Source organism: Aythya fuligula, chromosome 4 (assembly GCF_009819795.1).
Source record: "Aythya fuligula isolate bAytFul2 chromosome 4, bAytFul2.pri, whole genome shotgun sequence".
NCBI lineage: Eukaryota > Metazoa > Chordata > Aves > Anseriformes > Anatidae > Aythya > Aythya fuligula.
In genome coordinates this window covers 58201531-58225215 of record NC_045562.1, presented here as the reverse complement: position 1 = coordinate 58225215, position 23685 = coordinate 58201531, and the positions used below count along the sequence as shown (strand labels likewise).

At 38.4% G+C, this 23685-nt stretch overlaps 1 protein-coding gene across 1 annotated transcript in view; it reads right to left on the bottom strand.

Moving 5' to 3' along the window:
- The window catches only part of DHX15 (DEAH-box helicase 15), a 45238-nt gene that overhangs the window by 19238 nt on the left and 2315 nt on the right, over positions 1 to 23685 (bottom strand). The window contains exons 2-6 of the mRNA XM_032186134.1: positions 19699 to 20041; positions 15517 to 15710; positions 14243 to 14402; positions 13620 to 13838; positions 4890 to 5057 (exon numbers count right to left, since the gene is read on the bottom strand). Of these exons, the coding sequence (XP_032042025.1) occupies positions 4890 to 5057; positions 13620 to 13838; positions 14243 to 14402; positions 15517 to 15710; positions 19699 to 20041 (1084 nt within the window). The remainder of the gene's footprint in view (positions 1 to 4889; positions 5058 to 13619; positions 13839 to 14242; positions 14403 to 15516; positions 15711 to 19698; positions 20042 to 23685) is intronic.

The following is a 23685-nucleotide window of genomic DNA, read 5'->3' as shown; positions in this document are numbered from 1 at the left end:
AGTTCTTTCACCTGATCAGTAAACTAGGCAAAGCTCTGCTCCAAAACTTTGTGCAGTGCAGTTTTTGTCCACTGTATTTGTTGTCTTCATTAATAATATGAAAGAAGTTTTAATAAGAAGACACAGAAGAGCAAATATTTTACTTTTAAGATTGCAGTTCAAAATTCTACTCCTAACTCCAGTACAAAATGATAAACTGCAATGAATCTCTAACATCTTTTGTTAGCTTTAAGTTGTGTTTTCTTTTTTCTTTTTTTTTTTTTTTTTTTTAAAGCCCAAAGATGGCAAACTGGTTAAATAATGCTGTATCAAAGGTTACATAGCTGTACTTAAATGAGTCAAATCTACCCGCAGGTGCCTCTCCCCAGTTAAGCACTAAGTAAAAGCATCGTCTGTTTTACAATCCAGATATTAACAGTAAAAAGCAGATATATGCCTCTTATTTTACGCACACAGGAGCCCAGTATGTTCTTTTAGTTGGTCCAGAATAAAGTAGTTATCAATACAGTCCACCTAAAATCCTCAAACAATGCTTAATTTCAACTTTAAGTTACCATAGTCAAGTATCTTTACATATTTTGAAGGTTAGGCTTTAAGCTGCTGCAACATCTCTGGAGCTTGTCTCGTGCAAAAATTAAAGCAAAGGCGTTTCTGAGCTCTGCAGCCTGATTCATTGCCATTTAAATGTTTATGTCCAGAGATGCAGTTTGCAGTCTATAGATACCATTAGTTCTCACCCCAGCAGTGACCACACTAAATTATGTTAGAAGGAAACGTAATCAGCTACCTTAAAAAAAAAAAAAGACATACCCCAAACCAGTTCAGGAGTTCATTAAAACCACTTACCTTTTAGTTCTTAATTCCAGTGAAGTCAAAAAGCCCTGTTTTCAGGTTAACAATTAGAATTTGAGACCCCTACCAATTTCTTCAGAATTACAATGAAGTCAGTGACTGGAATAGATTGATATTCCCAATGATTTCTCTTCCTCCTGGCTGATCACTTTGCCAGTCAGGTAGTACTTACTACTCATCTCTTCTTAACTAGACTTAGTGTCTAAGCCTGCCCAGATGCCACTATATAATGAAGGCAATACTTAGGTGGAAAAAAAATTAAAGCAATTTAGAATTAATACGGTGTTCCACCCTGAAATTATATGCTATTTAGAACTCCCCCAAACCCACACCTTTCGCTGACAGGTAATCTGCATAGTAGCCAAAGACAAAAAACACAAAAAAATCAATGCAATTAAGTGCTGACAGCACTATATATGGTCACAAAAGTTTCGCAAGTCATTAAATATGTAAATTAAACTAGCATTCCTATGTTAAAAAGCTAGTCAACCCACATTCAACTTGCTGTTAGGGACTGTACTTAGATAAGGTCTCAGCTTGCTTTGGACCTACTAAAGCATAAAGCATTCATACCCAGAAGCTTCAAATACCAATTACATCGTAGCATGGAAAGGCTTTGGTGCTGGTTTTAATCACCAATTTCTATTAGGACACTTCAACACTGACAACTCAATACTGTTAGTACACTTAGCCCACGGAGGCCCATCAATTTAACTTGTACTTGAATTTGCTTAGCTTGTACTCAGAATAATACAGAAGGGTAGAGGAAAAAAAACAGAACAGGATTCACCACGTTATGACTATGTACATCTCGTTTGTTAATGTCACATAGCTTAAGAACAAATGAATACTGCATCATAAGAAACCTAACGAAAAACTTGAAGTTCTTCCACATCTCTGAAGCCTAAATCAGAATTACAAAGTTGCTCAGAAGTCAGATGAATGAAATTAGCACTAAATTATGTAAAATAACTGTACCCAATTAGCTTTAACTGCAGTTTTGCAGTTTTAACTGCAATATTGCAGTTACAGAGATATTTTTGGTAAAAAGGTTTCTAAATATCACATTAATGGTTTGATACAAAGTTCTTAGAGATCGCACAAATTAGTTCGTATATTAAAAAAAATCTACGTATTATACGTAAAACTCTCTATTGTATTAACTAGTAACTCTCAAGACTCCTGAAGCAAATAAAACAGCCTAGAAATTCCATTCTGCTACTGGAAATTGGTCTGTTTACACCAAAACAAACAAGACTAAAATGCAATGATATAGCCAGTTTGCATTAAGAGAGGAGTCAAAATATAAAGCTCAATGTGCACGTGATATCAAACGTGTCTCAGATGCATCATAGAAGACAGCAGTCAGTCTCAATGTTCCTTCTCTTTTCCTCCCATCTCCCAGTTTTAAAGGCACACATTAATTGTAACAGAGAATAGAAAATGCTACACTACCCAGGATTTAATAATGAAAATACCATTAAAAAACCCTTTAATTTTTAAATGATTGTAGTTTCTCCCTACAAAGAATATGGTCATGATAGGTAGTTACTGCATTTTGGCTCTCAGATGCAATAGTGAAGCGCTCAAAATGCTTACCAACACAAAATTTGATTTTAACTATTAAATTTTACAGGCAATTAAACAGTGGTTTATTAACTTTTGAAACCTAACAAATAATGCATAGGACACTCTGTTCTCCTGAGTTTAACACTGGGTTGGTTACACCTGACTAGGCAACTGGCATCACCTTCTGTATGGCAGACCCTCAAGATCACCACATCCCTAGGAGCTGGCAACTCTTACAATTAAGGAAGAAAATTCTCCAAAACATGGAGCAAATACAAGCTTAGCTCAGAACACTCTGGAAAGATTTTTTTTTTTTAAAGATGAAAAGAACGAAGACATGACTCATCTGACTGATAGTACAGTAATAATGCTTTGATGTTCAGTTGCTATGTTTGCACAATCATGTAACCATACACAGGGAACAAGCTACCAATATAATAACTAAGAGTAAAGGACAGTAGTCCACTTCAAGTCTGAATTACAAAATCGAGTTAAAAACCACTAGGGATCCAGTATGTGAAAATGCACAAAAGTAACTTTAGAATAAGGCCAATGAGAAAGGTGAGTGTTTTCAGCAGGCAGTGTATATGGAAACAATAGGGTAGAAAAGGAGAGCAGAAAGGCACCTTTGAGTCAACATTGTCTTTCTCTATAGGGTAGGTGAAATACTGATTCACCATAACCAGAAAAAAACATTTTTATCTAGAATCTTAAGCTTTCTAGTAAATGCTAAGCAGTAACAATTTATTACAAAAGGACAAAAAAAACTCTTAAGCCATCAAGATGAATCAGTAGTATTTGTTACCACCAGGAATATTGCAAGCTGCTACACAGCTTCTAAAAGCCACCTTTCCTTTCACAGAGTTAAAGCGCAGGAGCTAAGCAAGCGCTTCACTTGGTTTATGATTATAGCCTTTGAAACAATTCAGACGTCCTTCTAGCCCTCCTTCCTTGGCCACTGTAAGCCAGGCTCACCTCCTACAGGCTGTGCAAAAGCCGATGTTCTGTGCGGTAACAGAGCACACGTGGTCCTGCTTTACGCATCCTGATCACTAACTGAAACTAGAGCAACTAAACTTTGCAACACATACAGGTAACACTTCTCACTCACTGCTAGATTTCTCATAAAGATAAAAAAGAAAAGATGAAAGCCAGAACATCTCAAACAAATACATTTCAGAGTATGGTTAGAAAACACACAATCACTTCACAGGTCTGAATGCTGCTCGTATCTTTTCTGCCCACAGGTGATCTCTCCAGCCTGGCAATTTTTCTTGTATTAAAATAGTTGCTATAGTTAAAATGTCTTCTTAAACACTGGTAGAGTTCAACATACTGAAAGCTACCCAGTGCATGTTACCCTCTTATCAAGAAAAACAGGAACTGCCTATTTTGAAGTGCAGTTTTAAACAAATGAAAGTTAAGAAGAAATACACAGCTATCACTTGTTCATCGCTGAAAAGCAAATTTCATTCATTCAAGTCATTTGCTAATACAATCTTGTTGCAGAATTAGTTTCATGATTTCAGATCATATGCTTTCTGCAGTCAGCTTTGATAGGAAAGAGATCATTTCACTGAATTTAGTAAGTAATTTGTTCTTCCAGAACACTATGAGTTTGCCACTAGTATTCACCATATATTGTAGTGTCCAAGAAGTCACATAATCAACGAACAAACCCTGCCTGGAGCAGATTGTATGATTCAGCTTTGACCTTCAAAATCTAACTTGGTGAAGGCTACAGTTCCGCATAGCATTAGGTTATCTGGAAGAAGCTCCACTAACACTCCTTCCAAACATTCTGTTTTAGAGAAATGGCCACACAGTTTCTAATGTCGTTTATAGAAGTACTCAGGAACTGGACTGGTAATGTTATGAGAACATTCACTAACATCATTCCTCAAGGTATTTTTGTTGGTTTCTCAATCGTTTTTGCCTGATAAAAGAATCCCAATTCCTTGCTTATTGCTTCAGAAAATATGAACTAACTTAAATACTTGCTTTAACTTACACCTTGTCATAAGCCTTACAAAACAGAGAAAAGAATTGCCTAGTAACTTCCCTTGAAGGAGGTGGCTGATTTTGCCTCCAAAAAGAATATGTCTCAGAATAATTTAAGAATAATTTATCATGGAAAAAGTTTCATCCTTCCATGTAAGTCACACAGTTGTCAAATTCAGTGTTAAATTTCTCATAAGAAACTTACATGAATGGCAGTCCCATTCAGTTAAATCAAACTGTTGCCAGAACATTCTGGCATTATAGACAGAAGTCAGAGTTTTGTATTGCACTAATAAACACCATTATCTAAAAATGTAAACAAGATAAAACACCAGATTATTAAGGCATCATTGAAAAAGCTTCCAACTTGTTGCTGTACACTTAAAATAGCCAAAGCAGACTTAATTGCCCACACAACTCTGAGTAGCTTGTTACTGAAGAGCATAACAAAACAACATACTATTTACCTTTCTTCCTATTGCTCCATTCTGTTTTTTTGGTGGAGGAGGTTCAAAAATCCTTTGCTGTTGCTGCGGAGGAAGGGTGGAGTACAACGGAATGATTTTGATGTCACCCACTTCAGGACCTAAATCATCAATTTCACGTTTTATCCTCTTGCAGGCTTCATCGATCTCCTGTAAAACAAGCATACGTGTTTTAAAACTCCATGAGAAAGTCAGTCTTTTATTTTAGAGCAACTAATGACAATTATACTAAGTCTACACTCAGAAGAACAATTACAATAATTTCAGTTTAAAAAAAAATGCAAGGTATTTGCTGAATTCCCAATCAAATTTCCACAGTGCACCAAGATACCTCAGCTTCTATACTCTAACGAACATCCTAATTTGCATTCAACATCCTTTTTCTTTTAGTCATGTTTCCTAATTAATTCTCTACAAATTGTACTAAAATTGAAATCTCTCACCCTGGAATATTAAACTGCACTCATGACCTTTTCAATTTTCACAATCTAGAAGAAATTGATGTGCAAGATATTTAAAATAAGCCAATTAAGCTTTAATGTCACGTATCAGTAATGCAATTATATGGAAGATTTGCTTCATTGTACCTAATGAGAACAAACACCTTTACAGTATAAACATGGATGCTCAAAATCAAACCTCTTAATCCAGTTTCAGATTTTACTTTAAAATTAACTGAAATCCCACTTAAACTCCAGAGCAGTCAGTGAAGTACTCTGCAAATGGTAGAGGCTTTACAGTTTTTACCTTTGTACAGTATTGCTAGGCTATTTTCTGACAAGCTCACCACACAGGATAGCTCCCAATTGCTTACATTTCAGTTTCATTTTAAAACAAGAGCATTTAAGCCCACTAGGAGACCTACACTTACAGTGAGATTTAATGGAAAACAAACTGTACAGAAATTTAGGCCAACAATTAATGCAATTTCTTAATTCCAACTTAAAAGTTACAGAGCCTCCGCTGGTGTAACTCAGGTGCTCTCATGAACACCGTTATTCTGGGTGAACCACCAACAGCAGAACGAAGTCACAGAGACAAGAAGATAACAGTAAGCAGAAGAAAATGGCTACAACACATTCCAAGAGAAGAGGCCAGCCTTCCGTTGCCACACATAATTCACCAGACTGAAGTTACAGCAATGCTTAAGACACTCACACAAATATATAACTTCAATTATATATATACAGCTCTGTAAAATTACTGCTTTAAAGTCTAATTAGGGAAGCAAAAGCAGCTTCCATGCTAGAAGTCCTAAAATGCAGGTACTATCAAGAACAGATCTGTCAGATTTGGGGATTAACTTTCATTTGTTTTAAAAGAGACTTCTCACTTTTCAGCATAAGTGCACAGAGTGTTTTAAATAATCACAGACAGTATAATACTCATGTTCAGTACCGACCAGCATATATAATTACTGCAAACAGAGCAAAATAACAGTTACAAGGTCTACCTCTTTGATGTCAAAGTGTCCTTTAATAGTAAGCCTCATGCCAGAAGGCATTATCTTGCCAATTTGAATGAACTGCAGACATTTACAAAAACCCTTTTAAACAAAGGTGCACTTTGCCAACAAATCCAATATGCTATTTCATAACATAAGAGGCACGCAAGAAACTGAGCTGGAATGCCCCCTACTGGTTTCCTAGCAAAGAACGAATTTCTTTATAAAAATGTCAATACAGGTGGTTCTGCTGATAAACCCTTTCTGAAAGTTCATTAATAGCCTCCCAGTGAAAAGGAAAAAAACCCTAATGTACCTGACATATCATACATGGTAGTTCAGTAAATTAATAACTTCATATAATGGTCCTTAATGAAAAAGGCAGCATGTCAAAGTAAGCAGCTGACTACGCAGCCACACACTCACTCTCTCAAATTTGCACCTTTCAAAGGTTTGACAAGCTGACACTTGGACACCTGATAAAAATTAAATAGAAAATTAGACCATGTCATTCAAGAACACTGGAGTCAAATGCTAAAACAAGAAGTCTAGCACAGACACGAGCTCCTGATCTGAAGGTCCCTAAACTGTTTCAAGGAATCTGAGCAGATTGCACTGTGTGACTGGTAGAGCTCTGATACTGGACAGGGTGCTCAACCCTTCAGTTTTATGCCTGAGATAAATACAAGCAAGCAGTGACAAATAAGGGCACTGCACTCTTCAGGCCATGTGTTCACAGTCACCTATAATCTTTGAGAAGAACAAGGAGCATTGTTACCCCCTAGAATTTCCCAATGCAGTTTCAAAATATCCCAGATCAGAATTCTACAATACTTCAACACAGCAAGGAAAAGAGCATATAGAATCATTACTCCCTGCAGATTTGCAGAGATAACTGCAGAGCTCTCATTAAAAGCTGCTTGAAGGACACAAGTCAACAAAAGCCACTGCCACTCATCTGAAGACAACAGAAGAGAGCCCTGTAATACTGAAGTGCTTAATAAAAAAAAAAAAAGTGGCAGTTTCCTTTTATTTACCCACTAACAGATTATTATCTGTTTCAGCTGTATGTTCACAACCAATCTTCAATTCCAGCATCAGCGTAGAACTAGTATTTGCCAGAAACCTTTCCAAAAAGCTATCCCAAACTACACAATCTAAAAGACGTGTGTAATTAGAACAGTTTGAAAGCATTGAGGATTCAGTTAAGTGTCAAAGATTTATTTTTATCACACACAAACATTTAAGTCTCACAACATGATGGGTATGGTTGAAGGCACAATCCTAACTTTAATCCTCTGAGGATTCAGTAAGCCTAATTCAGTAGTCTTGATTCTCTCAAGTATCAAAGATATTTTTTTAAAATTAATGTTTGCACACTGAATCCATTACAAACCCCCTTGAAAAGGGATTAATCCACCCACACATAAGAAGAGCTTTTTCTTCTTGGAGGGAAAGGTAAAGTGAACTTGCCTTACACTTTGATGATGCAAGAAAACGTCCTCCAATAGCCCTGACAACCACACTGATACTACTTGAGGTACAGGGACAGAGGAGCCACAGTTACAGGCATGACTGCAGAGGGCTCTAGCACAAAGACCTGCTTCAGAATTAATCAAAGCAGAAGGTCTGCCACACAACAGGTGCAAGGCTTAGGCAGTGCTGGGGTTACTGAAGTGAACTTGGTCCTGGTTCCTCTCAAAACTAGACTTGTTAGGAGTATGAGCTGAGGAACAGTTTGCAGAGTCCTGAGTAGGCAAGCCTACTGTCTAAGCTAGAGTTTTTCTAAACTTCTTGCTTGATCCAGTAAAAATGGATTAACAATGTACTTATGTGGAGATAAAAAAAAAAAAAAAAAAGATTTGAAAGGTCTGGTTAAGGAAGTTTAACTGAACATCCCCTTCAACTAAAAGCTAACAGTCTATAGTTGTTTCCAACTCCCTATTTGTGAGGAAAGGCAATACTGGGTGCAGCACTCCTACAGGCTCTCCCCATATCTCCATATTCTCACATTATTCTCTGACTCCTTAAAATTGTGACAGTTAAGCTACAGACATCCCTCCCGGAGATGGATTCCTAAAGTTGCTACGAAATTCAGCATTATCTGTGTCCGTACAGGAACCGATGCTTAGCAGTGCCTTGTTTAGAAACCAGGACAAGAACACGCTCCTCGATTTCTTTGTCATTTATCTGAAGCAGTAGTGCAGCCATCTGTATTTTCACAAAGCAGTAAGTAGGGTACTTGCACCTCTCAAACCTGGCAAGACTTTTACTCCATCTCAACCCACTTTTCTGTTCAAAAGGTAGGCTGATGACTACTGCGTAAGAAAAAACGGTAATTTTTGTTCTTCTCACTGAAGCAGTGCTTCTGCACAGCTAGAAATGCAAGGGTTCAACAGATGAGAAGGAAAACACAAGTCCGAAGCCTGTGGACAAAATAAGCGCTGAATTCTCAGAACGCCAGGACTGATGTTCTGTTCCATTTTAACATCCAGTATATGGCAACAGCAACAACTGCTACTCACAGCAATTAAAAGCACGGTGTTTTCTTTATTTTTTTCCTTTCTCATGGCCGATGAGTACATCTACAAGTATACATACACAGGTAATCTCATTCACCCATGAACTGTATTAAATACTGAAGTAGCCATACACAAAACACACATGCATTTTGAAAAGGGTTATATATCTTGCAATATCAAGAAAGAATACCCAAGAAGTGCTTTCCAGACACCAAGTAGGTATATTTAATACTTCCAGTTGTAGTCAAAATCAAGTACTCAGAAGCCCTTCCAACTGTTCTGTGAAATAAACACATTCAATGTCACCTGAACACTTCACTGCTACAATTTCTGGACTTACCATGGCAACAGACCTGGCTGCATTTACCTTCGTACAACGGGTACTGAATGCTCCCTGATCAGCAGCCTCTTACTCCTTTCCAACAGTTTAACTACAGAAAGCACCAGCCGCAGGTTCGTTTCTTTAATGCTCAAGATAGCCTTTTCACAGCCTGACCCCTTTTGTCTTCTTTCATCCTCTCTCCTTCTGCTCAGTGCTGCTCACATCCCTCACCCAAAGGAGGGCACAGAGAAACAGCCAGCTACAAGACAACACAGCTGAATTCCTGCCCCTTCCTTAAGGAAGGAAATCCCTTCCCTACCCCCCAGCCCTCCCAACAGTAAATACAAAGCCTTCCACATTGCATAAAGGACAGCATCAGGCAGAAGGTCTCCTCAAAAAGCCGGACAAAGGTAATTTGGGAAGACATGATGAAAAGCTGGTGGTATTTAAAACTGAGAGGGTCATAACCAATACTTCTGTGGCTTAGCTTCAACAGTATCACTAAAGGGGTTAGTGATAAGTTCCTAACCCATCTGACCCTCATCCCCCCCTTGATTTGTATTAGCAAATACTAACAGAACTAAAGCAAGACTGAATGTGTGAACAAGACTTAACATTATAGGTTTTGATTTTTTGTTTTTCTCCTGACAAAACTCATTTTTGAAGGACTATCTTCTAGGTATGACTTTTAAAGACGATCTGTGGCCATTTATTTTAGAAACACGTTGGTTCCTTTGGCTTGGTGTTCAAACACAGTTAAGAATGAGAGCCTGGGGAATAAATGAATCATAAATCAATACCTCCCCAGCTGCCCAAACTCTTCCTGTATGTCTGCACTGCTCACATGCATCATCTCACTAATATTTAACATCCTCAAGCTCTGCATCAAAAAAGTAAGGATTGGAACATATCATTAGCAACACACCTAGAAGGAGATGTATAAAATTAACCACACAAGAGACCAATTTTGCTTCTTATCATGGTAGAGTGCATTCCCCCCCCCTTATCTGCTCTTGAAAAGAGAGTCCTTATTACATTATTTAACCTGAATACTCAGTAGAAAATCACTTCCATTTCTTTCCCTGATGGTATTTATGCAGTAAAGAGGAGTTGCACTTACTGATGGGTTAGTATTAGCAAGAACAGAAACAGGAAGGGGTTATAGGAGCAGTTCTGCCTGTTATTGAGTTAGTGCAACACATCTTTAAGAAGAAAGTTTGTGCTGAACAAGTACTCAAGATTCTTTCATAAAGTAGTTCTGCTGAAATGGCAGTCAAGAAAAAGAAACTCAGGAAGCCTAGCTAGAATGAACTTACCCAGTTCAATTGCCTCCTCTAAGCTACCAATCCACTCCAGTAACCTGAATTTCCTTCCCTTTGTCTGTATGTAGTAGCCATCCACGCTACCACAGCTGAGGCACGAACCTGCACCAGCACTACACAGCAGACCTACCTAATGACCAACAGGAAGCTGCCCTGAGCTGAAGGGCTTCAACTGCCAGCAAATGTTCTAGCTTAGCTGCTGAACTTGTGTATGGGAACATCCACTGGAGTCTGAGCAATGCCTGGGCAGCAGATTAACATCTGAACTGTACCACATTGCCTTTCAAGCAACTCTTTCTACAAAAAGATGGTGACTAGTGATGTCATTTTAAGGACATTTAATGGAACAATCTGAGAGCTCAGCATTCAAAGCAGTTGAAAGCCTTTGTGAACATGGTCATTTGCAAGATTATTTCAAAAACTATTTCTTCAGCTGACCCTGTACCAGAGGACATACACCCACAAAGAATCCCTTGACACAAGCAAACCTCAAGATTGCCCCAGTTAGAATGTTCTTTTAAAGAGGGGATGCGGTCTAACTACAGCACTGTGCACAGCTAGATTCAGCCTCATCTTAGTAAGTGAACCAGGCAGACATTACTGCTTTTTTTCCCCCCTGAAGGAAACAAATACCAAAAAAAGCACAAGACAATTTTATCGTGTGTAAAATAAGGAGGGTGGGGCAGGGGGTGTAGACACCTTAGAGCATGCCCTCTTCTCATACAAGTTCTTATCACAGAGAGCACAGAGCCAGCCACATCTGGCTCTGATGACATGAACCTCCTGGAAACATTTTGTCCTGAAGGCTGCATGAAACTTGATCAGTTTCCCTCTTTCATTTCCCAGGAATGAATACAAACTACTACATTTTAAGAGGAAGAGAAAACAACAGCCACAACAAGAACAAAAAGCTGGATGTTTCAGGAGATGCTCTGAACACAGATTGAAAGAAAAAGGGGAGAGTGGAGTGTCTTCCAAGGGAGAAGTCAACACTTGACCATAGCTGAGAACTGCTCTGTCAACAAGTCACAACTGAACTTAGCACAATTCCACAATCATTTTAACTTGCTCTATTTGAAATACTTCATGTTGACATCTCAAATACATGAAAAGCAAGAGAATTTCTGCTGTTAGCACTGGAACACAAATTACTGGTGTTACTTTCGCAGTTTATGCACCTCAACTCCTCGGCACATTCTGCGTAAGGCTGAAAACAAGCCAGAGCCTGTGTTCACTGCAGCCCAGTGCACTTAACTGACTCAACCTTACTCAATCTCTACCACTGAGACAAAAGAAGTTGTCAGTTTTGACTTCAATTTCCTCCTAAGAAAGTGTCTGCTACTTTCACAGTTCTAGTGCTTAACCAACCTGTAAGGAAAAAGGTGTACCTTTAAAATAAATCCTCACTTATAAAACATTCTGCCAAAACCTCAAGTGTCCTCTAATGTGTTTTGCAACCATTTTCTACAACATCACCATTCCACCAACATCCCATTTTAAACCTCTCTGGAACACAGACACCAGAACCTCACAGCACTCTTTTCCAGTATATTTATCTATATTCGAGAACAGCGTTGATCTGCACTTCACATATCCAGATGCAGCTCGGATTCATCCTCCTACATACGTGATGTGTTTGGCTTTATGGAGAGAAGAACACTGGGGTGGCAGAGAACACACTCTGCATTCACAAGTGCCTAGGTTACTAAATCGTGCAGACAGATCTGTAGTTTCCGGATCATTATTTCTGCACACTACCCCCACCCAATTTCATCTGTAATGATTTCACACCTACTCTCAGATTACTGATCTTAATGGAGTGCAAGATCTAAAGCTGTTCTAACAGACCTCCAGGAGACAGTAAGCCTACAGCCTCTGAGATGCACAGGTGAGCCAATCTTGAGACATTTCAAGTGAACATCCACAACTAGACCACTGGGGTCTTTAATCACAACAACAGAACAAATTTGATACTGCCTGTTATCCAAGACAGACACGTTGTCTGAAATATAATTACATTCACTTATTTATGAACTGAATTCTGTCAGATTTTCCAGTTTCATCTCCTAGACAACTAAGACAAGACATTAACGTTATTTCCATCATCAGAAGTCTCCCTGGTACACCAGGGTGGGTGTGTGGTTGCGTTTACATCAGACAATCTTCCTTACTTGTATCCTGTGGGATACAAGTTCTATTTCAAGATGTTTATTCCTAATCAATCCCTAAACAAAATTGCCCCCAAAAATCACAAAGCAAAGGGGATAAAACGCTTCAAACTTTCTCTACAGAAGCTAAACCAGACTTGAACTTCACCCTAACCAGCTAAATTCACACCAGCTCCAGGCAGAGCTGCTCCAGTGCCCCTGAACATCCATTATCTATGGATACATGGACTGGAGAACTCTAAATAGGAAAATAAAGGATGGTGGCTTACCAATGCAAGGTAAACACAGTGGTAAGGCAATACAGGGATATTACTATTAGATAAATTTATGCATAGGTGCCCCTACACCTATGTACACGCATGGTTTGGTAAAGCTTTTACGCTTATTATAAACACTACATCCTATAAGTTAACCCAGTAGAACTGAAAAGAATTTGTTTGAACTATAGAACAGAGTCCCTCTGAAGTAACAATGGCTACTAAAGGAATCTAGAGCCATAACATGAAAGCAGAGTGGTACTGATCCAGTCGATAACATCTGAAGAAGCGTTCCCCCCCACACCCCCAAATCTCCCATGTTTGCCATATCAAATGAATCAGAGCAATACATCACAGCTGATGCAGCAAGGACATCATTTCTAACTGAACAGTAAAAGGGCAAATATTTGTTCTTCATGTAAGATTAAAGAAGAAACCTTCATGTAAGGTTAAAGATAAGGTTTAAGATGCTTGACTTAGCATTCTGGTTAAAGACATTAACATCTGCAAGAACAGATATACTTGAAATGTAACATTTCAAGTGCTGAACGTATGGCAGGTGGAATACCTCACACCATTTCTGAATGGTAAACTAGAAAAGGAAACTAAACATTTCAGTCTATACAAGCCACTTAAAGCAGTTTCTATATGGAAAGATGGCTGAAAAAAGAAAATACCTCCTGTCCAGTAAGAAAGAGTAGAAGATCTCCTTCCTCTTCTTCACACATGTGAATTTGGATCACTGTTCGAATGGCAGCCTCCAGGTAATCCCTTTCTGGTTCTGGAGTATAGAATATCTCCACAGGATGGGTGCGACCCGGGATGGTTAGAAGAGGGCAGTTATCAAAGTAGATCTGAAACTTGCCAGCATCTAAAGTGGCACTCATAACTATAACCTGTAGGTTTGGAGGACGCAAAGCAAAGAAGTTACTCCAGAGGTTGACAAGGACCTGTAAAATGTTACACATACAACATAAAATAGCAGAAAACTAAACTTAACTGTTGACCATGATTCAGGCATGCTTTTATCACTTGATTACATAACTTCTGTTTCAAGGTGCAAAAAAAAAAAAAAACTAAAGGTTAAGCTATAATTACATCTTCCTAGTATTTCCTTCAATACAAAACGCGCTAGCACTTTTCCTAGTTATCTTCCGAATGTGTTCATCATTAACAGCTCAAGAAGACAGCTGATCTACATTAACTGACCTTTATAATCAACTAACAGCCAGCACACACATACCCTTCTTCAGCATGAGTAACTAGACAGGAGATGTTGCTGGGCTTCATCACTACTGACCTTCAAATCAGCTCTTTGTCTTACAACTTCTTTCAAAACTCCCATCAAGATATCAGTAGCCAGGGTTCTCTCATGAGCCTCGTCAAGAATTATAACACCATAGCGCTCCAGCAAAGGATCATTCATTGCTTCACGAAGTAACATACCATCAGTCATATACCTGAAAAATATACAAAAACTATTTTTATTAAGTCTGATATAGAATCCTCTTCCACATTATTCACTAGGTTGCTTGAAGTAAGCCTTGAATCAACAATCTTTCAAAAGAGATGCATTAGTAAACTATTTCCAACTGAGTAACAAACCCACTTCGAAGTTTCACATAGAAATTACTGTAGAATATAAATGAAATCTATGAGTAGGAACAAAGCTTAAAAAAAGGAGGGGGGGAAACAAGATTTGGAAACATTTATGAGTCGTTTGTTGACTATTACTGGCAGACTTCCAGGCCTACAATTACAGACAAAGAAAGGGAAGAATGCAACCGAAATCCTAGAGCTACTATTCCTGCAACTATTTATTCTCTATTTTTACTTTTCCTCCTCAGTACAATTTCTTTTTTGCACATGAACTTCATTCCCAGCTGTCAACCACTTCTACGAGCAAAAGGAGAAACACCATTTAAACAGGTAAGACTCATTAAATCACACTACATACAATCCTTTTTTAACTGATCATTCTGAGTGTCACCTGCAGATGATGTATGAAATGGGCCTGGCTGCACACACAAAGCAAAGGAATCTACAACAGCTGACAACTAAAATGCTGGCAAACTCAAACTTCAGATTATGTGCCCTAGAGTCCGCCATAGGTCACTCCTGAAACTCCCTGGTAGTTCTTACTAAAGCACGCTAAGGAACTTCACCTCATGTAGTTAGTTACCACTGACAACTGCCAGCCAAATGGATAACATGAAGAGAAACTGAATGCTGAAGGGCTTTATTCTGAATAGCACTTTATTCATTAAAAAAAATACTTCTTCAGATCACTCTCCTCTTTATGGATAACTTTAAATCACTTCCATAGGGTCGAGAGATGAAGTGGAATAACTCATTTCTGAATCTATCCAAGCAAGCCCCCCACCCCAGGTTTCTCTCAGCTGATGTTACAGCTCCTCTCTTCTTTTACTCAGGCATTGGAGGTGGTTGCCCATAGGTTCACTCCCCTCTTCATTACTCCTTTCAAAACTTCCCTAACCCCCTTTACAGCCCTGTGATTGCCCCCACCCTCAAAAAGACAGTGTAATGCCTTTACCGGATAGCTGCCATACTTACTTCAGAATGGTTTTTGCACTACTGCAGTCTTCAAATCGAATAGAGTAACCAACTTCCTGGCCCAGCATTACATCCATCTCATCAGCGACACGCTGCGCCACGCTCATTGCGGCCACTCTCCTAGGCTGGGTACATGCTACTCCCCTCTTTGGTCCAGGTAACGAGCGCATGTAGTCAACACACCACTGGGGGATCTGTCAAGAATAAAATTCAGTTTTACATCTGGCTATTAGAAGCATGGTTAACGTATAACTACTGTATCAAATAAAGATATTTATCATTTTATTGAGATGACAACTGTATGCAGAAAACTATCCAGAGATGAGAGCAGACAATTTAGTTGGACCCAACGCCACTAAATAAAGCACGTACGTAACTGTCACAGAGGTTATCAAGGAAGCAAATAGTTTCACAGTATCTTTGGGTGTTGTTAGGTCAGTACCCCAGAGAGAGATTTAACAGCAGCCATTGTGCTTAAAAGCAAAAGATCAAAATTAGCACTCACAATTTAGAGATCCACAACATGTTAGGTATTTAAAGTTCTACAGTAAACAAATAGTACTTCGCAGCTTAAAAAGCACTGCTTATAAACACGCACATTAGGAAAAAAAAAAAAAGATACAGAACTTGGCTTAGCTATAAATCATAACAAAAACAAGTTTTAAGTTATGTTTATTTGGTTAACTCTTGTTCTTTGGAAATCTTATCCAACAGACATAAAATCCCAACGTTCTGGTTATTAACACTCATTTGTCATACAGTAATTTTATTTTATTTATTTTTAGGAATTTGTAAATAGTAAGTATTGTCCAAAATAAGCAGCTTTTTCAGAAGAATTTCTAGGGTCACGAACAAGATTGAATGTTATTAACATTTTCTGTGTGATGTTTTATGAGGAGACAACTCTAGGGACAGCTAGTTTGAAATCTATAGACCACAAAATGCACTCCTCCTTTCTAATTGGTTTTAAAAGTATCCCAAAAAGCTCACACTTACAGAAAAGTGTGAGTGTTTGTGCACGGAACCAACACAAAACAATAGAAAGAGCTGTGTGGTTTCAAGTAACCTAGGAAGATCTTTCTTCTCAAATACAGTATTCCCACTGCAAAATGGGAGCAACTGAACACTAAGACTCATCCACATCAGACAAGCATAGACTGTAATAAACAGCTCCTTTTCTTAAAATGGAGAACATACTGCCATTATAAATACAAAAATAGAAAGCAAAGACTATGAGAAAGTGACAGGAGACCAGACTTCTAAAGAAAAAAGCTCAAATAAGAAATTATATTCAAACCTAAAAATAAGAGCAGCTCTTGAACACCGATGACGTGAACCTGGAATCCCACCCAGTAACACATACACACTTCCCAAGCACAGAGTAAAGAAATTGTTTCCCACATCACTAGGACTAACTCGAATGTAAGCAGATGAGGTTAACTTCAAACAGGGCCAATCCTGACATGAACTTTAAAGCAGCAGGTCAGCCAGGCCGCGCTAATAGGAAATAAAAACAACGGAGAGGCTGTTTTCCAGGTAACAACAAAACCTACAGCACTAGTGTCAAACAAAGGACAAAGCCTCTGCAGACTTCCATACGCTAATCTGATTTAGATGACCACCAGAATACTTCCAATGTCCAGCTTTAAGAGACACAAACACTAAGGAGGACTGTGACATACTACACTTCCTATTTCAGTCATGACCACTGCTGGGAATACACGGAACAATTCATATTACCCAGTTCTTATATAACACAACCAAGTTAACTTCATCTCCCTGACACACAAAAACACCTAAAATTTTCAGCAAAACCCCACATTTCCTAGACAAGCAAGCACACAAGCATTTTCATCAATACTGAAAGAATGTGAAAGAGCTCAGTGTTAAGCACCCCTTAGCCTCAAGGACTTTTTCAGTGAAGAGAGGTTTGCAAATACAACCTCTATGAAAATAAGGCAGGTCCCTGCACAGAATGGCCTGTGAGATCTCAAATGAAAGCAGTGAGCTGTTAAAGGCCATTTAAGGCAAAGGGAAGATATTTTTTAAAGGGATGCTGAACAGGAAGGGAAAGAACACTGTTCTTTTGCCTGCTCTGAGCTACTTCAATCATTTAGAATTTTCCCCGTTAAAAACTACATGGTGAAATATTTTTCATTAATTAAAAATGGAGTCCAACTTTCACCCATGTCAACTCTCCTTTAGACTACAAGGACAGCAGGAAATGAAGCCATGCCCAAAGCAATACTGCTTCTAAACTTTACCTGTCTAATTCTTCAGTATATTTTACCAGATGGTATAGTTTAGTGTGTTTTGTTTTTTTAAATTTCAAGCCAGTCTTCGTGGAACAAGATTTTTCAGAAAGGTTTTATCCCTATTGTTTTCACCGCAAAAGCCAAGCTTTCTCAAACCTGAATGCTCTACAAGACTGAAGGGAAAACCTGCACACAGCAAGTGGGGAAGGGACTTGACAGATGGCAGCTCACTTAAAAGATTATCTACTTCCATAGGCTCTTTACCATGAAACATAAGATAATCATTTCTGGAAAGACAATTCACTGCAGATTTCAGTGAATGCCAACCTTATACCAGATAACAGCACGCATAAGTAGTTCATGGACACATTCAGTTTCAGTATTAGAGGGTTTGGGTTTGTTTTTTTAAACAAAAAAATATTTATCTTGCTCTGATCAATGAGTGTAAGGAGATGGAAGATAAATAACCATTCCCCAGCTAGTTTTAAGATGGCACCTGATCACAAAAAGAGTAAGACAGCATCCCATGCAAAACAAGGATCTCCCTAGCCACCAGCAAGATCATTTTCAGTGTCACTGTCCTACAAAGGCACCCTCCATTGTTTAAAGATATACCCACAGCCTCATAAAGGAGTAACCCACAGGAAGCAGTGAAGCTTGTGAGATAGCTTGTATGCTTTTGGTAGCTTAAAACCCGTTTATAAGAAGCCTTAGGTTTCTTACATCCTTCCCAAAAATTAGGTGTAAAGCAGTGACACAACTCAGTAAAAGCTTCATACCTTGGGAGCAATATGATAGAAAGCCATGTTTAAGCTGCAATCTCAAATGTTAGAACAGACCCTGAGATCTATGGATTTTAAGATCATGCAGAGAGAAATTTTGTTTCTGTGGCAGTGTTTTGTTTCTGTTGTTTTTTAAAAATGTGAATGTTCAGAATACCATCTCTTCCAAGTAACTGTGTAATCATTTTTTTTCCCCTGAAGAAACTATAAAAAGCTGGTCTCCACTGAAACATTAAAAAAGCAACACAGCCCTAAGGTACCTTCCAAGCAAGAAGATAGTTCTCAAAATGTGCAGCAAAAAGGGTAAGTAACACCAAATATTTCAGGCACACACACAAAAAGGTGTTCACTACACTGTCCTTTTACATTTTCCAAACTTCCAAATTTTATTTTGTGACTAAGTTCTCCAAGTCAGTTATAATCCATTTTATGAAGACTAAAATATCCTTCAGTTTTTCATTGTCTAGATAAAAGGAATTTAGCAGGTTACAGAACAAAGAACTTGTTTACATCACTTTACCACACAGATTTTAAACAGAAAATCAGAGGACAGTTTGAAGTTTTAAGCAGGTTTGTCCAGCTACACACAAAGTGATGTGCCTTTTCTTAAAATCTTCCCCATTTTACCAATCCCCACAGCTCTTAAGGACAAAGGAAGCTCAGCAGATCTGCTGTCCTTCCTTTCAGTGCTGAGAAAGATCAGGTCTGAATTGTTATCTGACATTCCAGTTTCCATTAAGTTCCCACCTGTAGCACTATATTTCATAGAACACTAACAAATGCTTATTTCTGTAACATTTTTCCTATTTTCAAACTGCTACCTACACAGCAAAAGGGCTGTAAATTTGGAACCATCACTTCAGTTTGTCAATTTGTACATTTCTGTTTAGCAGTTAAAAACTATCTTCTTCTACTACAAAGATAACTACCAGAGAGCCTGATAGACAGTAGATTATTAAAAGATGCTTAAAGATTCTTTTCACATACTTCTGCATGAAGCGTATGAAATATTCAAGTTATTTTTGCCCACGATTTGTGAGGTTTTTGCACAATTAATTTCAAGAAACCAAAGAAAGTTCTAACCCCTGCACTTAACAACAGCCTCAAGCTTTAAAAACTGCACCATCGTGTAACTAAGAACTCACCTGTGTTGTTTTACCAGACCCAGTCTCTCCAACGAGTACAAATGACTGATGCCTAATCAAAATATCTGTAAATCTTTCTTTATATTCCCAGACTGGAAGCTGTAGCCGTTTTTTCAGGATGTCATAGTAACGAGGTGTATGTGGAAGATTTGTGAAAGGGTTAATACTGTGTGGAATCATTGCTGGTTTCATAGGTGGTAACCCAGCAGCAATGAGCGTAGAGTTAGATGCTGCTCGCAATTCCTTTTCCTTCTCCCTTTCTCTGTCACGATCTCTATCTCTGTCACGATCCCTGTCACGATCTTTCCGGTCATCGCGGTCTCTGTCCCGGTCACGATCTTTCCTAAAAGGAGTTAGAAAACATAGCAGAAAATTAGATACTTGAATATTTAAACGCAAAATAGGAATTTAAATACAGAGTGACTTCAGAGGTCTTTACTGCAAAGAGGATATAAAGCAACTATTTTTAAGGAGTCCTGCAAACAGTTACCTGGACGGACAAGCATCAGAGCACAACAGCACGCAGTGCACGTCAATTACTAGATACACCCACTGAACATGAGCACCGCTGCCACAAATCCTCTCATTATAGAGAAGACTGAACAAAGGTATCACACGGAGAGCATCATCTTCGCCCTCTTCATTTCATGACTACCAGTAACCTGCTGTACATTCTAGACTCCCCACAAGTCTTCCTGTCACTACTTGCTACTAGGATAGAAGAACTGCCTACTTAGCAAGAGAATTATGCCAACCGCAAAAAACTTAGAATCGAACTTCTTCAGGGTTCACGTATCATGTTAACATCCCACAATTACTCTGTAGATTTTTGTTTAAAGTCTTCCATACAATTATGACTCAATCAGAATTGATATACAGATTGTTGAACTTGAGATTTCCTCAACACCAGTCATTACGGTTGCACCGTCTTCTCCAGCATCACCTCCTGCCACCTACTTCAGCAATCAACATCTGTATTCCCATTTGTTACCACGCCTAAAACAACAGCATCTACAAAGCTGTAACTGTGTGAGTTGTAAAAATCTGCACGTTACCTAAACAAACGTCAATAACTATTTCACTTCTTCATCACAAAGAGGAATACGAACTTAAAGATATGTACATAAGGAGAAGCTAGATATTAACACTACAAGTTTGCTGTATTTGGTTCATTTTCTCTGAATTAAAAGTAATATACAAAGCTAAAATAAGGTTAGTTAAGAATCAAATAGGCAAAGGGGACATAATTTGTATTTAACCTCAAACAACCTTGAACTTGCCTCTTACCTATATCAGGAACACTCCTGCAACCACTAAGCCCCCAAAATAATGATTTTGAGAATGCAATGAAAAAACATTGTTTTCACTGTAAACAAACACTCAAAATTCAAACTCCAGCCTCAGTCTTAGACGCGCTTTCTGATTTTGAGGAGCTATGTACTCATTTTGCATATAATTTCACACTCCCCTACTGAACACTCTTACCCTCATCAAGAAATCACTACTTTCACCCTAAGAACTGTAACTACATGTTTTTAAATGGAGATCTAAAGCTTACTGTGATTCAGCACTTTGAAACGAGTCCTGCTTTATGAAAACACCCCGCTATATTTGAAACTAGGACAAACGAAAAGATTAGTGGCATTTTCATCTGCAAAACGAAGAACACCCTCACCATTGTTTATGTAAACATGCATGTGAGCATGCGTTATGTTAACAACTGAAATCCCCTCAGAAAGGCAAAGCAATAAACTGAATGAACACCAACTTCAGAGTGAATGCAGATATAAACCTTTACAGGAATAATAATTAAAGGCAAACAGGACTTCCCCACTTATTTACCTGCACATACGCATGCCTATAATGAACAGAATTTTGTTGGTGTTTTTAACTACGCAGCTGGCATTGAAATGTAACCAGTGAAGTAATAAGGAAAATCCTGCATACAGGAAAGAAAATGTGCTGGGGATCCAGAAGGAGCAGCACTTCTCATACAAGAGAAAAATCTATGTAGACCTTATTTGCTCCCTCAATACTTTGACATACTATGGCTTCAGAGGTTGTCACACCTAGCTTTGAGAACATTCCTTTAACACAGACCCACTGAAAAGAAAGAAGGGTCCCAAAATACACTGGCTATTGTGACTGACCTAATTCACTTTTATACAGATTTTCCCGAAGCTTCGGACGCTGAACTACCTAAAAATTGAGGGCCTTTTAGATCATTTGCTTGCATCTGAGATGCCATAGCTTCAACACTGCTTTTAATGTGGCCAAGCTAGAAATCTGTTTTTAGTGTGCAACAACAGGCAAATATTACAGAATTCAATATGTTTTTTTATGTTCTGGTAGGGAAAACTTACCCATTACAAACTGAAGGAATTAGGCTCCATAATGCTACCCAGAGTGGTTAGTGGAAGAGTCTAGTAACATGTGTCAGACAAGAATCAAGTTTTGAACTTGTAGTTAATAAGCTATTCACAATTAGCGTTTTTAAATATATGCATGTATTGGGATAAACAGGTGTATGGTCAGACAGTAACATTAACAAGAAATCAAAACAAGGGTGTAAAAGCGATTTAAGTATGGTAAAGCAAGGGTAAAGTGTGACAACCTGGTGAACAGCCCATTCATTGAAGGGAAGAACAATGCACACTACTGATGGCTTCTGTTGTTTTTCCCACTTGGACTACACACCAATGAAGAGCTAGAAAGAAAAGCCCTTCAGCAGCAGGCTGTTCCCTAGCTGTTTACTTAACCAGCGTGTCAGCAGCTTCCACAGAGCAGATGAAGTTTATCTCCAGGTAAGCTTCAAAGTGGCAGAAACCAGCACTCATGCTAAAAGGAACAGCCTGATGCTGTTGCCAACCCTTCCCTCGCGTTGGCATGCAAACTTAGCAGCCCTGTGAAGAGCAAGCCCTCCCCAGACCCTTCCACCAACCTTAATTCTAGCCCCAATCAGTTTTCTGGTCTTCCAAACACTCTCCTGCAGCACAACAGTTGCCTTCTGTGCTGGCAGCTATTTGGCTGAGTTCACAGCATATATACAAACAATCTCAAGAACAAGACACTTGGTTAAACAGATGACAAATGTGATCTGGAATGGAAAATTGTGAACTCCCCATCTCTGTTACTTCATTTAACTCTTAAAACTGTTAACTTGTACAATAAAGTTAACCCATCCAGTTCAATCTACATTTCCAAGGCCAAAAAGTCAACTTAGAGGTTAACCAGGAGATGTTTCTGTTTTACAATGTTTACGATAGAAGAAGGGGAAAACTACATCTCAGCATAATGAAAGCACAAAATATATACCATGTCCTCAAGTATTTTATTTATATATATAAAATCTTCAGTATTGATTATTTCACAGTAGTACTTTTTCCTAAAAACATTTCCAGTCTTCCATTATTACTGAAATTCAGCAGTCACATCCAGCTGCCTTGCATCAACAAGGGAAAGGAGGAATGGCAGCTATGCTGCCAAGTGCATTTACTGAACTTTCTAAAAATGCAACTTGGCAGCTCTTCATCTGTAAACTATCACATGTAAGTTACTTTTCATCCTTGCACTGAAAATACTGATCTCAAACACAAAAATGAACAATTAACGTAAAAGAATCAAAATTTAATCATGTTTGTTTTGTGCATGAAGCCCATCACAACCTCTATAATCAGGAGGAGTTTGTTGGTGATTTTTTTTTGGTTTGGTTATTTTTTGTTGTTGTTTTTGTCTGATCTGCTACTTGCAGTCACTTCCTTATCTCCACACATGCAGATGCAAAAGAAACACAGTAACACTAAATTAGAAGACAAAAAACAAAACTGACAAAAGAAACAAAGGACCAGGTAAAACCACTGTTGACCACAGTGGAAGTCTAAACATATCCAACAGAACATCAATGATATTTTCACCACTACTAAACAGACATGGCAGTAGTTGATTGCAGCTGATGCAAAAAACTAACGCTGTTAAATGCAGATTTCC